The sequence below is a fragment of the Lacerta agilis genome, chromosome 10, assembly GCF_009819535.1.
Source record: "Lacerta agilis isolate rLacAgi1 chromosome 10, rLacAgi1.pri, whole genome shotgun sequence".
Taxonomy (NCBI): domain Eukaryota; kingdom Metazoa; phylum Chordata; class Lepidosauria; order Squamata; family Lacertidae; genus Lacerta; species Lacerta agilis.
The window spans coordinates 15,913,368-15,930,008 of NC_046321.1; the positions used below are offsets into that span (position 1 = coordinate 15,913,368).

General features: G+C 39.2%; 1 protein-coding gene across 42 annotated transcripts in view; it reads right to left on the reverse strand.

The window, feature by feature from the left end:
• The window catches only part of CACNA1C (calcium voltage-gated channel subunit alpha1 C), a 487,946-nt gene that overhangs the window by 148,884 nt on the left and 322,421 nt on the right, over positions 1-16,641 (reverse strand). For 25 of the 42 annotated variants that reach the window (XM_033162040.1, XM_033162075.1, XM_033162074.1 and 22 more), the window contains exons 8-9: positions 7,834-7,937; positions 4,678-4,850 (exon numbers count right to left, since the gene is read on the reverse strand). In XM_033162040.1, coding sequence (XP_033017931.1) covers positions 4,678-4,850; positions 7,834-7,937 — 277 coding nt within the window. Of the gene's footprint in view, positions 1-4,677; positions 4,851-7,345; positions 7,450-7,833; positions 7,938-16,641 lie in introns of all 42 variants that reach the window. The other 17 variants (XM_033162041.1, XM_033162082.1, XM_033162078.1 and 14 more) reach the window with 2 other exon arrangements.

Sequence of the window (16,641 nt, forward strand, 5' to 3'; positions counted from 1 at the left end):
TAGGCAAATTCTGCTGCTGCTGTGCCTTGGCTGTTATTTTTTAATACAAGATGTGAAAGAGCTCTCCAAATATCCCAGCTATATAGGATAGCCAAAATATTCTAACTCCTTTCCAACAGGCTATGTGTCTGGAAACTGAATAATACAGGGGGGGGGGTATATTGTGGGTTTGAGAAGATATGGATGTAAAACTTCCATTCCAAAAGGAAGCTGACTTTTCCTTGACACTTCCTGTACATCTATTAGTGAACAAAAGCCAAAAAGCAAAGTAGCCGTCTACTTAATGATTATTCTACTGAACTGGGTGCACACGTGCACACACTCATACATACCATGTTTCAGCAACTAAAATTAAACTATAGGACTGCCCATGAACAATATAACGTGGGCTGTTTTAGTAAGCAGCACTTTTATTTTTCATATAGAATAACCTCTTAAGGCACTAGCATTTGGGGAAAGCAGCATAACCCCATTGAAGCTCCTTGGCCTCTACAGATGAATGCAGAAAGAGCAAGCTTGGTGGGTGTTCTACCTGTCTACTCCCAAATAATTTTATGTCAAGGTGACAAAAAAGATCAATAAGATCCTATAAAACCATCCAAGGAAATTGTTGTCGTTGCTTTTGAATACATATCTGTTTTTCCTGTGAAAGTTTGAACCATTTATCAGTCTCCTTCTTTCCATCAGATGCCCCAGTCTGTTTTTCTAACCTCTGTCTTTTTCACACAAACTCACTTACATCATATTCCCATTGAGATTCAGACAGCCCTGATATACAACCAAAACCCTTGTACTTGTCACCACCACATGAACTGTCTTAGCCACTTCTACATAGTTAAGATGGGAGATACATAGATTTCCATTGTTTTTCTAGCTCAACTACATGAGGATCTGAGTGATTCTGGGCATCAGTCCTGTTGTTAGTTTTCAACTGCATCCTATAAGAGGAAGTGTTTCTTTTACATCCCTATAGGTCTAAGCAATGGCATAGTGGTAAATTTGATGTGCAGGTGCTCATCAGGATAACCCCAACAGCCATGTTCCCAAATAGTCCACAACTATGCCCATATTACACTATTTATACATAATTCCCTTCAACTAAGCTGTATTGAACTCAGTGGTGCCTATTTCTGGATGAAGCACGTAAGATGTATCCAACCTCTGCTTCATTATTTTCTTCATCATCTGACTTCTGTGCTAATCTGACATGAACAAATGGTCTCATCCCCATCATATATTTAAAGTGTATGGCTTCCCCAAAAGAATCCTGTAATTAATCTACAGTTACCATGATTCTTTGTGGGAAGCCATGTGATTTTAATGTATGGTGTGGATAAACCGAAGCCTCATTATCACATCATTCCCTTGCCAGAACTAGGTGGTCCATCAGTTACCAATCTAGCACTTCTTAATATGATGTTGCTGTCCCTACTCAGTTTTGGTGGTGGTCAGACCTACTCTCTGGACTTCAAGATTGATTTCAAACAGCTTAAGGAACTACTGTGTGCTTTTGTGGCATTGATTCAGACAAAGTAGGAGCCAAGTTTGCACTTAGGTACCGGTAGTATGTAAGCAAACCTGAATGTTGAAATTCAGGCACCAACATTATAGTATTTAAAGTAATATCTCTTCCAAAAACGAAACATACCACTGGGTACTTTCAGAGATGAGTGACCAATAAATGACACTATGCCCTGAATTTCAATGGTAGATCTTATATCACTGTTTATCTGTATATCCAGCAGGCATAAATACTGTCTGTCATCCAATAACTTTCTTCATAATGCATTCCTTTTTCAATCTTGAAAATGCATCTATCATAAGCCTTCTAGGATTTGAGTAACACTCTGAAACTTGGTGCTTGGTATACATGGTTTAACATAATGGGTTCCCATTTTTAATATTATACATTCCATATGTAGTTGTCTTATAGTCAGGCTATTGGCTATTATAGTCAGATGCCCATCTGGCTCAATATTGTTTACAGTTTACACTGACTGGTGATGGCTCTCCAGTTTCAGACATGCCTTTCCCTGTACTACCTAGGCATGCAACGGGTTGAACCTGGGATCTATGCATGCATCTCTCTTCCTTTTATATAACTAGCTAATTCCCACCATTATGTGGAGAGATGATAGCATATTGTAGGTATGATTGAGTTGTACTCTTCTGTGCAGACTCTTTCAGTTAGGGCTGGTTGGTAGATCTTTTCTACAAATTGGGAGTGTCTCCAAGTACAATGCTTTGCTTTTTTCCATATGACTGAAAAGCAACAACTTACTTGTATGCGGAAAGGAAATGGATACACTTGGATGTACCACTATGATGTGAGTGAAACCTGCTACCTTTCCTGACTACCCTTGTATCTGTGGTGAGGGGCATATTTAATCCTAATTCAATTGCATCTTTTCCTTTGTGCACATCAGCCGCTCAGTGGGGCGATTCAGTGGTAATTTAGGGAAATCTATTCAGAATCTCTCTTAATAGAATTAAAGCACTCTTTTTAAAAAGTAGGATAGAAGTCTGATACACAAATACATTTCTCTGCTTTATTATTTTCTTTTCATAATTAATAACTCTATAGTCATATTAAATAAATAATAATAAATTTGGTTGATTTTGGAAATGCAAGCATTTAGCTAAAGAGCTAACACCATTCTCCAAGGCTTATCTCTTGAGTTGTTACTCAAGCAAAAGTTTTAATGAAGGTGCCTGCACATAGACAGGATATAGTTATAATGAAAATACTGTATATGCTTGTTTGGCTATACTGTATAAAGAATTGATCAGGTATTATTTATTTGGTATTTGACAGGGATAGCAGAGTATATCTATGGAAATATTTTGGGTTTTCCCTGTCCAAAAGAATATAGCTGATAATGAACATTTCAGCAATGAATGTTAAGAACTGTCTGTTAATTGGCTAATAGTATGAAAGGTTCAAGACCTGGTATTTCAAGATAAATGAAAGAAAAATATCCCTAGAGTAGAGGTTTTCTATGCCGATTAAAAACGAGCATGAAAGGGTAAGATTTTCTGTATCCCATTTCATTATCTGAAACACTGCCAAATACCAGTGCCCATGGGTGGACAGATTTCTCTTCCACGGTGTTCTGCCTTGCCTGTCTTCCAATTATTCAAAATGAAATTTTCTAATTAATTTCAGAAATGGTGAATGCACTGTTGGTTCTTGTTGCAGTCCTTCATTTCTCCCTTTCATCATGGGGTCACCCAACCCCCAGCCCCCAGCTAGGCCATTTGCAGGACACATTAAAGCATCACAGACTTATTTTTATCACCCAATTGTACTCACCATTACATTAAGATACATATATTTTAATAAGGAAAAAACTATGTGCAGGGGGGCGTGTTATGTGTGCACTCAGTGTGATACTAAGGATGTGCTGTCATGATTACAAATTTTGAAAACACAGTGACAGAAAGCAAAAAACATTGATGCCACCATGTGACCAGGACAAGGCATTATGACACTAATAAAATCCAAAGAGAAATAAAGAAGGATGGATTTTAGAAACATTCTTACTACAGTCATACCTTGGGTTGCGTTCGCTGCGGGTTGCATTCGCTACGGGTTACGAACGCGCAGAACCCGGAAGTACCGGAACAGGTTACTTCCGGGTTTTGGCATGCACGCATGTATAGAAGTGCTAAAACACGCTTTGCGCATGTGCAGAAGTGCCAAATCATGCTGCGCACATGCGCAGATACGGCGCTTCAGGTTGCGGTCTTTTCATGGTGCGAACAGGCCTCTGGAATTGATCCCATTTGCAACCAGAGGTACTACTGTAATCCCCCTAATCAGTGCTTTTTTCTGGGGGGATGCAGAGGGACGCGTACCCCTAAACATTTGTGAATCTAATTTTGGCCTCATTGAGGGACAGTATTTCAATATGAGTAGGAAAGTGAGAGCACCCCTAAACATTAAAAAAGCACTGCCCCAATATTTATGAGTATCAATATCTCAGTGGAGGTAAGAGAAACCAACAGGCGAGTAGCATTCACAAATTGGTTGCCTGTTTGTTTCTGATACGAATTTAAAGTGCTCATGATAGTGTTTAAAGCCCTAAACAACTCAAGTCCCAAATATCTGAAAGACTGTCTGCTTCCCAACAGCTCCTCTTGGGTATTAAGAGGGAACCTTCTTGGTAGTTCTGTTGTCCTCTGAAGCTCAGTGTGTGTGTGTGTAATCCAGGAGAGGGCATTTTCTGTGGCAGTCCCAAGGTTTTGTAATTCCTCACCACAGAGGTGTGCCTGGCAACTTCACCATATAGTTTTTGGTGACTGGAAGATGCATCTCTTTATCCTGGCTGGCACTGAGGGGTGGGTGTGTCAGGGGACCAAGAAGAAATGGGATCCTATGGATCTACAGCCTCCCCCAACATGCCCCCAAGCACCCTTGGAGTACCCTATTTTGTTTTCCACCATGGACAGTGTTTTTATTTTTTCTGCTGCCACAAGACACCTCAGGTGGTGGACCCTCCATTCCCTTCCCCAGTTTTATGTAGCAAACATTGATAGTGTTGCAGTATGGCAAAATTTATCTTAGCAAGGCTTGGGTGCACCCTTCTAAGTTCCCAAGCATAGGTTCATTAATGCAGCCCATGAAGAACATTAATTGCTGGCTAGACACCCTAGGAAAAACAGAGAGTTGCTTACTGTTTCGGGGCTTCTCTTCATCCATGCCCTCATCTTCATTTTCTGGGTCGATATCTTCTGCTTGAGTTATCCAGTCCAGATATCCCTTCAAGTCCTCCTCCAGCTGCTGTTTCTCTCGCAACTTTTGAAAGTCACCTCGAGCTTTTGCTTTCTCTCTCTCTTTAGAAAACTCCCTGGCAAGAGGGAGGGGATTAAAGGATGAGAACAGGAGACCAAAAGAAAGACAGAAAAGAATTAGCTTGAATTGCACTGGAGATTATAAATTTCCTGCTATGGTAACTTGGCTGTCCATATTAATTTCAACCCATATAAATACATGTTTTATACACAGTGACTTATCTTTAAGATGGTAATGTCAGCTACTTGTTATGTATCTCAAATCATTTCTCAAAGAGAATTAATGATTATTTTGTTATTATTTCTTATAAAATGCTTGCAGGAAAATATTATTCTGAATAATCTTAAACAAACTATTATCTGTACTGCAGTGACATAAGGACAGTCTTTTCTCAACTCAAGGCAAAACTCCAAGCTTCTGTATGTGCCAATGTATATCTGTCATCATGCCAGGCTTTGCTCCATCTTCTCTTAGGAATCTCATAATGAAGACTTTAAAGTGGAGGATTGCAAGAAGCTCCACTTAACCCTCAGGAAAATCAGAAACAGCTCAGTAGATCAGTTCTAGAAGACAGCTTTGCCATAAGGTAGATAGATACATCACAAAAATGACAAATGTGGAAAAAACAAAGTGCTCCTACTAGAAGCTGAAGCTCTGTGGCATGGAACTGTAAACAAAAGATGGATAGTGAGAAATCCAATGCCTTTCTCCTTCCAAGCACTATATAAACATTATTGCACATTGAAGGCTTGTTGAATATTGTTAACACTTTTTAATATATGGGGAACCAGGAAGTGGAAAAATTAGTGTTCATGTTTGTCTGATGCCTCTTTAGATAGTCTGATCATTTTCAAAGCTGCTGTGTACCAACTGCTCCCAAAGGATCAACTAGAAATAATGATTCCCATCCTTATTTCCCATCCTGCTCCCTGTAAACTTTTTAAGTAGAGATATGACAACTGAACTTGAGACTTTCTGCTTGCAAATAAGGAATACTACTACTGAGTTATTGCAAGGATAATAATATTGGGGGGAAATAGTGTTTTTGAAAAATCACTCCACAGCAACAACAGTAATGTAGTACAAAAACCAGTATCTTAAAATCTGATCTATGAAGGCCTGGTGTCTCTGGGAATATCAAATGATTTTTTTAAAAAAAAACCCATCTATGGTGCTAATTTGAATCTATTCAGTATCAATATATGACCAAGAATGACCTCCAAATGATTCCTATTTGGCATTATTCTGTGAAATGACTGCAATTTCCATTCAGTTCCACATCTTACAATGGGCATCAATTATTTATGCTTGTTAGCTGTCATACCAAGAAAGCAAATTATCAAAAGGCTTGTTGACTGAACTACCCTTTCATTCATGTGGGCAATTTCCTCAGAACAAATCTGCAATCTGCTAAGTGTGTATTGTAACAAATGTTTATACAGCTAATGGGCAACCTGCATTTTTCAATTGACATGTATAAAATGTAAAAATTGAAATCTTTCCTATTTTACCACCATTTGTTTCTGATTCCCATTTTTCAGAACACTAGAAACAAAAACAAACAAAAAACAAACAAAAAAACCTGTCCTGTCCTTCAATGATTAAATGGAGCTACAAGTTGTTAGCCAGGAAAAATAATAATCTGAGAAGCACCTTCCAGAGGAAGGATGGGATATAAATTGAATAAATAATCATAACATCAGTAGGTTAAAATTTGTTTCATATACTTCCATTCATTTTTTACCAATTCTTTACCATGATGTCACATGCATAGGGGGATAGCCAACATCAGTCATTCTCAGAAAAGTCCCATTGAAATTAATGGAAATCATCCAATAAGCAATAGGTATTATTTTTCTGTCTATGGTCAACATTTCATTAAATGGTTATGAAACTGCTTCACTATTGTAATAACAAGAAAAGACCTATGGCATATAGACAACTTATGTGCTTTAATCACTCAGGGGTCTTAGAATTCAAATTCTAAAATTTCCCAATCCTCTGTGACACACAGGTACATAGCCAACATTTGCCAGTTCCGTTGTGATGTCAGCTTATCAAGCCAATAATAATCAAAGTAATTACACCTGTGCTTCCCAATCCCTATTGAGACTACATGTAAACCACTCATAAATTCTAGTTATAAGCTCATGAGTTATGATCATGTTATTTACTATATTCATTACTTCCACCAGGGGCAACAGTTTGCATATTGGGGTGAAGTTTCAATCCCGACAATGTTATATATAGGGGTGGGGAGTGTTTTCCACACCTAGCACTGCTAGCTTTTGGCAGTGCTGGCTTTCAACCCCCACCCCACCCCACTACATTAGGCTGCTTAATGCCATACTTTTAATTTAGACTTTCACTGTCCATTTATAAGGTAAAGTTGATCCAAAGCCCACTGACATTAGCAGATGACATTGGGAATATGTTGGATCAGGACCCATATCTTCAACCCAAGAAAAAGAACAGAAAGAATAATACAGAAGCATGTGTAATTAAACAACAACAATAATAATTCCAAACATTTTTCCAGGTACTGCTTACCCGCTAAGTACACCAAGAACCAAGTTAAGTACAAAAAATGACCCTATGATGATTAGTGTAACAAAATAGATCCAGGGCCAGTCCCTTCCTATGGCATCATTGACCTGGAAGAGTGGAATGATAATTAGTGTGGAAAGTTCCATTCCTGAGCATTACAAGGCTCCAGTTGAAGGGAACCTGAGTCACCAGTGCTAAATTTGTTGCTCAGTTCAACCAATCAGGAAGTAAATTTTCTACCTACTTTAGTCTAGACTGAGTTAAGTATTTGGTCACCTTACCAAGTGAATTTCCTACCACTGTGTACTGTAACTTGCCTGTCAGACACAGGCAAGACACAGTCTGGGGAATCGATGTAGAATCATAACAAATATAACCCTTGGTTTTGCTTGTGACAATTAAAGGATTCTGGTGACACAGAAGAACCCTAATTCTGGAGTCTTGCCCTGCAGCATGAGGGGGAAAAAATAACACCAAAACCAGCAGCTTACCCGCTCAACACACCAAGAACCAGATTAAGAACGAAAAAGGATCCAAAGATGACCAGACTGACAAAGTACACCCAGGGTAACTCATAGCCCATAGCGTCCTGCATCTGGAAAGATGGAGGATAGTTAGAAGATAGAGACAGAAAGCAGAATGGATTAGGGAAGGAAGACAGAAAGATTTGCAAATAAAGCCTGTGGATAAAACAGATAGTTGGACTTATTTTAGCTAATACCTAATTTTAGCTGTTTTGAAGGGCCTTTGGCTTAAAATACCACGTGAAAACAGAATGTGTCCATGAGAGCGAAATTAAACCAGAGATATTGGAAACCACCTATTTTACTCATTGAAATAAGAGAAGCATAACATTTTTATTATGTGCTAGGTGATGAACAGAACTTCAGTTACTCCAGTGATCCTTTGTTTAGATTATTATTTATAACCTTCAGCATATTAAAATATAGAGGAAGAAGGGGGAAAGAAACCCTCAGTTACAAAATATAGATATAATATATTTGTGAACAATTGGATAGAGATTACATTTTTAAAATAACAACAAAAAAGTTAAGAAACACCCTTTCCTCTGTGTGTGTCCCCCCCCTCATTTGCTGCGCTATCAAAGCAGATGGTCACACTGAATACAGTTTGGGTGGTGCATCAGCAAACATCTAGTTTTCTTTAAACATTCAAACGTTTATTTTTGTTGTTTTCGGAGTAACCACTTGTACTGAACTACCCAAATTGGAGACCAGGGTTAAGGAAATGTGCTGTGATTACCACTATTTTTACACTAAAGTACATTATGTACATATATTTCAGTAAATATCTGCAAGTCTTTACCATGTTTCCTTCTGCTTTGGGATAAACAAGGCATATCTGCACTTTGTAAAAAATCAGCCTTCCCATTGGCACAGCAAGGCCGAACCGCAGCATTAAAAAAAAAATTATCCAGGAATTCATACTGGGGAAGGTAAAACTCCCCATATAGCTACAATCAATCCTCTGCTCTTGATTTTTACTCATAAATGTATTCTACATCAAGCCCAGCATTCTTATGAAATAGTCTGAAGCAATGGCTTCAAGTAGCACATTCCTAAAGCAGAATCATTTTCCTGTCTCCAGCTTCCATCTCTGTTATTAAAAAGAAGAAGCATGGAAAGAAGTATAATTTTGACATTTCATATCTAAGACTTCCACTTTTTCCTATAGCATCATGACACCTGAACTTCCTTGTGGCAACTGAACAGGTTGTCCCCTTAATTTCAAATGATTTAAAAGATTTAAAGCCATTGTATTCAAAGCAAACCTGTATAATCCTAGGGAGATTGCCATAGCTCAGTGATAGACCATCTAGTTTACATGCAGAAGGTACCAGATTCAGTCCCTGGTATCTCCAGGAAGAGCTGAGAATGTGCCCCCCTCCCCCAGAAATCCTGAAGCAGCACTGCCAGTCACGGCACAGAATTCTGAGCTACGTGGACTGATATTCTGACTCAGTATGTCTGTTTCCTCTGTTCCTATTAGGAACAATGAATGCTGACACCATGAGGACATTTCTACACTGTGTAGAGTCACTTGAGTGGCAAAAAGAAAAGGGAGGGAAGAGTCTCTATACTTGGGTGTTGGACAAATGAATATAAGGTAACCCTTCTAGCTGCTGTGCTATAAAGGCATCCCTATTGGGTCAAACTAATGATGCTCACATCCTGTTTCTCGCATTAACATATAAAACATATCCTAGCTGGAATAAAATTGGGGCATGCTTTTGCTTTGCTTTTATGAATGTTTTAGAAGCCCTGCTTGGTATTTGTTCATTATCTAGTCTGCATGCAAAGGACAAAGTGGTTGCTGAAATTTCACAAATCCTTTTGCCGGCCACTGCCAAAGCTGCTGCCTCTCTGAAAATGAGGAGCTGCTGTTTGCTCATCAAAGAGGGATGTGAATATACTAATGCTGCAATGCAATGAAATACTTTAATTTTTCAAAGAATATTATGAAGGGTTCCTAAAACTTCTCAGTTGTGGAAAAAGCTCTCCCTATGCTGCCAGCTGTAAAGAAAAGTAGCCCTCTTCAGACTCAGTGATACCTGTCCTATCCTTTGCTGCCACTATGGTTGTTACCCTGAGGTTTATTTTCTGTAGAGTTGAGAAAGGGGTAGGCCAAAAGCTTTAGGTTGCTCCTAGAGCTATAACCACTGTTCTTCCATTTTAAGCTACAAATGCAAATTGCAGCTGATTCTCTACCCTCTTGGGAATATTGTGATTTTTCTATGGGTGCATCCTGACACATTCTGTTCTCTCTAGTGGACATGACAAAGTCATGTGGGCAGGGAAGGGTACAATTCACCTGAGCAGCCACTGCTTAAACCAATTGTTTAATCTGCACCATAGTACTTACTGAAGCTGTTTATGGCTGATTTCTGCTATGCCTTGTTACATAGTGCTGCATTACTGGAACAGACGTGTTTTACATCAGAAGTTTCTAATTGAAAACAACAGACATGTTGCTAAAATGGCTGGAGTTGGAAAGGAAGCAGTTTTTTATAACAATTTTTAAATTGGCATGATAAAACTCAGTAATTTAAGTGCTCTCTCTCTCTCTCTCTCTCTCTCTCCCTCTCCGTGTGTGAGTGTGTGTGTGTGTGTGTACATGAGCCATTCAGTGCCAATTTAAATATAAAGAACAGGGTGGTAAAATGCTGCCTAGGAGGAGGGCCACCAGCAGTAGCTTCCCAGCAACTCAGAGCAGATCCCCCTCCTTCATCAGTGGCGCCCCTCTCTGCTGATGGAGGCCTGCAATTCATTTTAATACTCTCCCATAGTCATCAACATCAGGATGGTTAGACTGCATCCTTAGTGAGCATATTGTGTCAACTTCTTCCGATTCAGTGTTGAACAACAGGTTTTCTCAGGAAAGTGGTGGGATAAAACAAAACCTGTGTGGCTTACAAAATGTGGACCTGTGCCTGGAAAGTGTGGTGCAAAATGAAGTCTGGATTAGCCCTTAGTGTGGCAGCACCTACCATGGTACTATGTCAGTCACTTTGTAGCTCATTGTTTTTTATTTAATCTTGTTGCACAATTTATTTATCCTCCAACTCAGCTAACATCATTAATGAACAATATAACACAAATTAAATCCATTTAAAAACACAAAAGGAAATAACAGCAGAACAACAGTATCAAGAAAGAGCAGAAATGCAGCCACTGATGAGTGCAAAAAACAACCAGGTCTTTTGTGAGTGTTAGAAGACCAATAAAGAGGAGAGCAGAGGATCTCCCAGAGCCGGAGTTTCACATACTGTAGTTGGTTCCTTTCCTGAGTCCACACCAATAACAACAGTAGTTATCAGTAGGTATCTGAAGAAGTGTGCATGCACACGAAAGCTCATACCAGGAACAAACTCAGTTGGTCTCTAAGGTGCTACTAGAAAGAATTTTCGATTTTGTTTTAACAGTAGTTATATTGTTTCAAGGCAATGTGCAACAAAAACTACTAAAAAAATGCAGAAAACAGCAGATTTAAACAACAGATTTAAAACAAAACTAACAGTGATGGAAAAGCCCCAATTATCTATCTGGGAAAGTCTGTTGGAACAGGAATATTGCTAATTTCTGGAAAATGCCTGTCATATCATGAAAGGACTGCTATTTTACAGAATAGGGGCAGCCATGCTAAAAGCTCTGCTATGAGTTACTGTGGAGCAGGTTTCTGAGATATTTGGAAACTGCAGACTGTAGGGACTACTGGGTACTGTATATACAGGAATCAAGTAGGGACACCAATCTCAGCAGACTTTGGTGGTAGTTCCAATTGGGGCTTCCTCTTTGGGCCTCAGCGGACAAGCAGGATTATACAGGAGGAGCTAGCCCTTTAGGTATGGAACTTGTATAGGACTAAGAAAAGCTGCTAAAATTAGGAAAAACAGAGCAAGCAGACTTTTCATCCTGCAGATAGACTCCCTCTGTTCAACTGTGTTTGTACAATTATCAAGCTATCAGAACTGGAGCAGAGCTACTGCCAGAGAAGCAATAAATGGGAAATCAGTCCTGCTGTACCACAGAAATGTTTCTTTGCAGCTTAGTTCTTTGTATATTTGTAGTGCAGATAAACAATGCCAAATTCCTATACTTATTTGATACTGACATAATGTCTCCTTCATCCTGGTGTGGGGCAGGGATGAACCAATTATAGGATATGTGACAAAGGACATAAAAATATACTTTATAGAGCTACAGCAGCTATTTCATGGACACTTGGCCTCTATACAAACTGCGGGCTATGAAGGACTTCTGATTTCTTGTAAGGAGGACTTGTTTCTAAAGTCTCGTGAGACCATCAGCAGAACATTATTTTTCTATTATGAAAAGGAGCACCCTGAATCTAAGTTTGATTTTTTAATTATTATTTTTTTGGCAATTTGCCAAAGCACACTGAATATGCAGCCATTAATCACAAACCCAAATCCTTGACAGCAGATGTAGGCTTTTTCTGCAGAACTTTTTTTTACTGATCAGGGTGGAATCTACATACATATAACAACTCTGAAAATGCTTTTTCTAAAAGCATTTTTAAAAATACATTGAATTACCATAAGGCTCACCATCGCCATCTAGTGTCACATTGTATATTGCACTTAAAACACACTTAAAATGTTTTATTTGCAGCTGTATAGCTGAGTCTCTGGTTCATGGGGTCATGGAGAGTCGAACACGACGAAGACGACTAAACAACAAGCTGAGTCTAAAGTCTAGTCTTTCGTAGTTTCTCTACTGAGATGAAGAACTTACACAGAGTAATATTTGATGCACCCACGCACTGCCAAACCAGACCATGAAATCTGCCAGGATGTTTTCAAATACTGCTCTTAAAAAAACAAAACCCACACACATTAAGGTATTTATTATAACTGTTCCATCATAAAAAGTTGTTTGGCCCTTAATAGTACATTTGGTCCTATGTGAATTTCTTATTTATGAGTTGCATGAATTGCACCAAGAAAAGATGTTCATCTACCAGCTTCTTAGTTCTATTATGAGATAATCTGTGGTACATACAGAAACATGGAACTGCATTTGGTGAAACTTCATATTGTCAACAGTGCCCAAAACTTCCACATCTGAATTTTAAAACTTGACAAAAGGAACTGATCTCATCTTGTGGTAAAAGTAAATATATAAATCAGTAGAAGCAGGGTGTCCTGATAGGGTGCAAGGTGTTGGGGGCACTCAAACCAGCAATTCAGAAAGCAGAGCCCATGCACCACTAGAGCAGCTCTCACTCTGAAGGTGTTCTTGCCTCAGTCTCTGCTATGCTGCAGCATCACTCACATGGTGGCCAAAGCAGGAAAAGCCACCTTTAATTTCAGCTAAGAACATGGGCCTGCGTAGCTGTACATAATACCTGTTCCAAGTTGTGTTCCACACATGGCATTTTATTTTTATGAATAGTAGCAGTAGAAAACTTGCCTTATATCATTTGGTAGCTGACTGCCAGCTCTTAATTCTTGTCTGCACAATCTGGCACCAATCATCAACCTATTAGTATTATTATTCACATTTGTTTGTCATTTTATTTTTAAAAAGTCTCAAAGCAACTTAAGATAAAATACAAGCCTGTAAAATCAATTAAAAAGCAAAGGAAAAAACAACAATGTACAAAACAACTAAAAGGACAAATTCTACCCCACCCCACTAGAAAATGAGCACCACACATAGGCGCCATCTCCTCAAGGCTCTGGGTCCCCGAGCACCAACAAAATTTCTCATAATAGGGGCCGGGCACCCACAAAATGCACCACGCCCTGTGGAAAGAGTGCAGAGTTCGGGCGGGGGGGGGGGAGAGTGCAGAATTCAGGAGGGAGGAGAAGAGAAAAATAGGTGCCGGTACACACCATGAAGTTGTTACAGTAAGTGTCACACTTTTTAACAACAAAAGAGATGCCTACTGCCTAACCTTGAGTACTCCCTGAAAAAAAATGCACTGACTAGGACTGCAATCTAAACACACTTACTGTGATGAAATATACCCCAATGACACTTGTGATATAATGAAAAGACCCTTCCTTTCATCTTACCACTTTGTCCTCTCACTTATTGCAAGAACTAACAGGGCTTTCTTACCCTGTTTCTCCCAAAATAAGACATAGCCATAAAATAAGCCATAGCAGGATTTCTATGCATTTGCGAAATATAAGCCGTTCCCCAAAAATAAGCCATACCCCGAAAATAAGCCATAGTGACGTGTTACCTCCCATTAAAACAGCCTGGAGAGGCGTGGCTATGCAGTGTACCAATGCGACGCGGTTAAAATAAGACATCCCCTGAAAATAAGCCATACTGTGTTTTGTTGAGCGAAAAAAAAATATAAGACGGTGTCTTATTTTAGGAGAAACACGGTAGGTAAAACTAAACTCCCACTTATCCCTGTAGCCTTTAAGTAAACCTTTCTCTTTTTAAATAAAAGAGAGTCCCTTTCCAGCACCAACGTGGCTAGGTACTCTTTTACTCTCTAGGCAAAATATAAGACTATCCCTTGTGTCCACAGTATGAGGGGTTCAGCCACTAGAAATCCCCTCATGTAAAAACTCACCTCCGCCCTGAGGTAACTTTGTGACACCCTGGGTCTGTTTCCCTATTTTGCCCTCACAGTGCCCCTCAAAGACACACCCTGACAGTTCCACTCTTGAAGGAAATTTTGTCTTTTTAATGAGTGTCCACACAAATGAGGTAACTTGTGACACCCTGAGGTAACTTTGTGACACCCTGGGTCTGTTTCCCTATTTTGCCCTCACAGTGCCCCCTCAAAGACACACCCTGACAGTTCCACTCTTGAAGGAAATTTTGTCTTTTTAATGAGTGTCCACACAAATGAGTTTCATGTACCTTTGCTGGAAAATAATACAGACGACTTTCTGACTGGCACTTAAAGATGGAAATATATTGCTTAAGATCGTAATGGTTGCATTAAGGTTTCTTTGCGTACAAGCTTAGTTTCAGTGGTAATATCTTTGCTAATCATATAATATATACCATAACCTTACAACTACCTAACCTAAACCTACTCTCACAGACCTTCTTTTCAACCACCCCACACTCCCTCTCCCAAGCACCCTCTCAACTGACAAAAAATGGCTGCCCATTCTCTTTAAACATTCAGCCGCCCTGGCCCTCATGGAATGTTTAGTCAGTTCAATCTGGAGTTTGCGTTAACCCTTGATGGGCCGGGTTGAAAAGGATAGAATAAACAGTATAAAAACGTCACAACACTCAACTGGATTTCTGAGTAAACATGCAGCATTGTGCTATTAACTCCCAAATAAATTTGCCTAGGGTCAGGGTGCCACTAAAGACAAAGCCAACAGAACATTTTGCTCTGTGGTTACAGTAGCCCAGAACAGAGATGAGGAAGAACACTGTTTTAGAAAGAAAGAAAATGTCCAGATTTCCAGGTAGAAAATATTTTAATGAAACACAATATGAGCTCCAATCTTTGCAAAACTTGCTCTGATTTTTATTTGCTCAAAATATTAGGGGTTGTTTTTTATCATATAAAGTCTCATTTTTATTTCCTTCATGATGAGGCAGTTAAATATTTGCAGGATAAAACTAATGAATACAAAAGCAATTAGCAACTCAGTGCAATTCAACTGCCTCTATTAAGGAGGGAGGTGCTACTTTGTGTAATATATTGTCCAGCAATGAAATTCACTGTTATTCACTGTATAAGGAATGGACACATACATGGAAATATTTGTACTGGCATCCCATCTATATTTCTGGCAATACAAGTAAATAAACTGGGAAACATCTCACGTAATGCTTTTTGATACAGAAACTTGTCTTTTTATTTTTACAGATGCTGTCTGAGTCTCCTCTCTGAGAACAAAATATTAAAAACAAGGAGTCACCTAGCAGTGAGCCAGGCTGTTAGCAAGCTATTCTGGCTCTCTGCCAATAATAACAGCAGAGGTGGAGGGGAGCTATCTTTTGAAGCAACATATTTACTTCTCTCCCAAAGTGCAATAAGGCAAGAGAAAGCAAGGCATTGCCAGAGATCCTTATCTAACTGCAGAGAACCATCCCAAGGAGCCTGCAACTAATCCATTGATTTGTAATGGTTCCTGATGAACTAACCTAAACAATACTCCACCCCAGAGGGATACAGTTGCTTAGTTAGACGTCTGATGAGGATTTGTGAAAGGATTAAGGTCTTTAGATCTACTATACAACCTAAACATTGAGTGATTTGCCAGGGAAAAAGAGAATAAGTACTTGTATAACTTTTTTGCTTTCAACAATAATACATTTCCAATGAAAATCCGCTTGCCTTGCCCAACTATCTTGAAAACAAGCATTTTCTACTAAGGGTGGGAACTATTCCTCCTTCACAAAGCAACTACCTATGTGGGAATGAATTATAGGAACTTTCAGGTGGGGTGGGCTTAACATGCAGGCAAGGAGGCAAATATTTTTTTATTTATTAAGGGCAGTCATCTCCTGCCTCCCCCAAGAAATGTTGCTACTTTATTAACATAGCAATAATCCCTTTGGACAAATGTTACAAAATATAGCAAACACCAGTGAGTTGTTCAGGGCAGCCATTGTGTGAAGCAACAACAAAGTTTATTTTTGTGTGTGTGTTTTCCCCCCTGGACATTGTAGATCTGTCTTATTTATGGGGGGGACAGGGACGGGACAGGATCCTTTGCCACTTTAAGGTAAGCCCATCCCAATCAAAAGGTTCTTAGATTTCAACTAATTCCAAGGATCAATCCAATTTTTCGGGACACCCCCCCAAAGGTAATGGGCTGA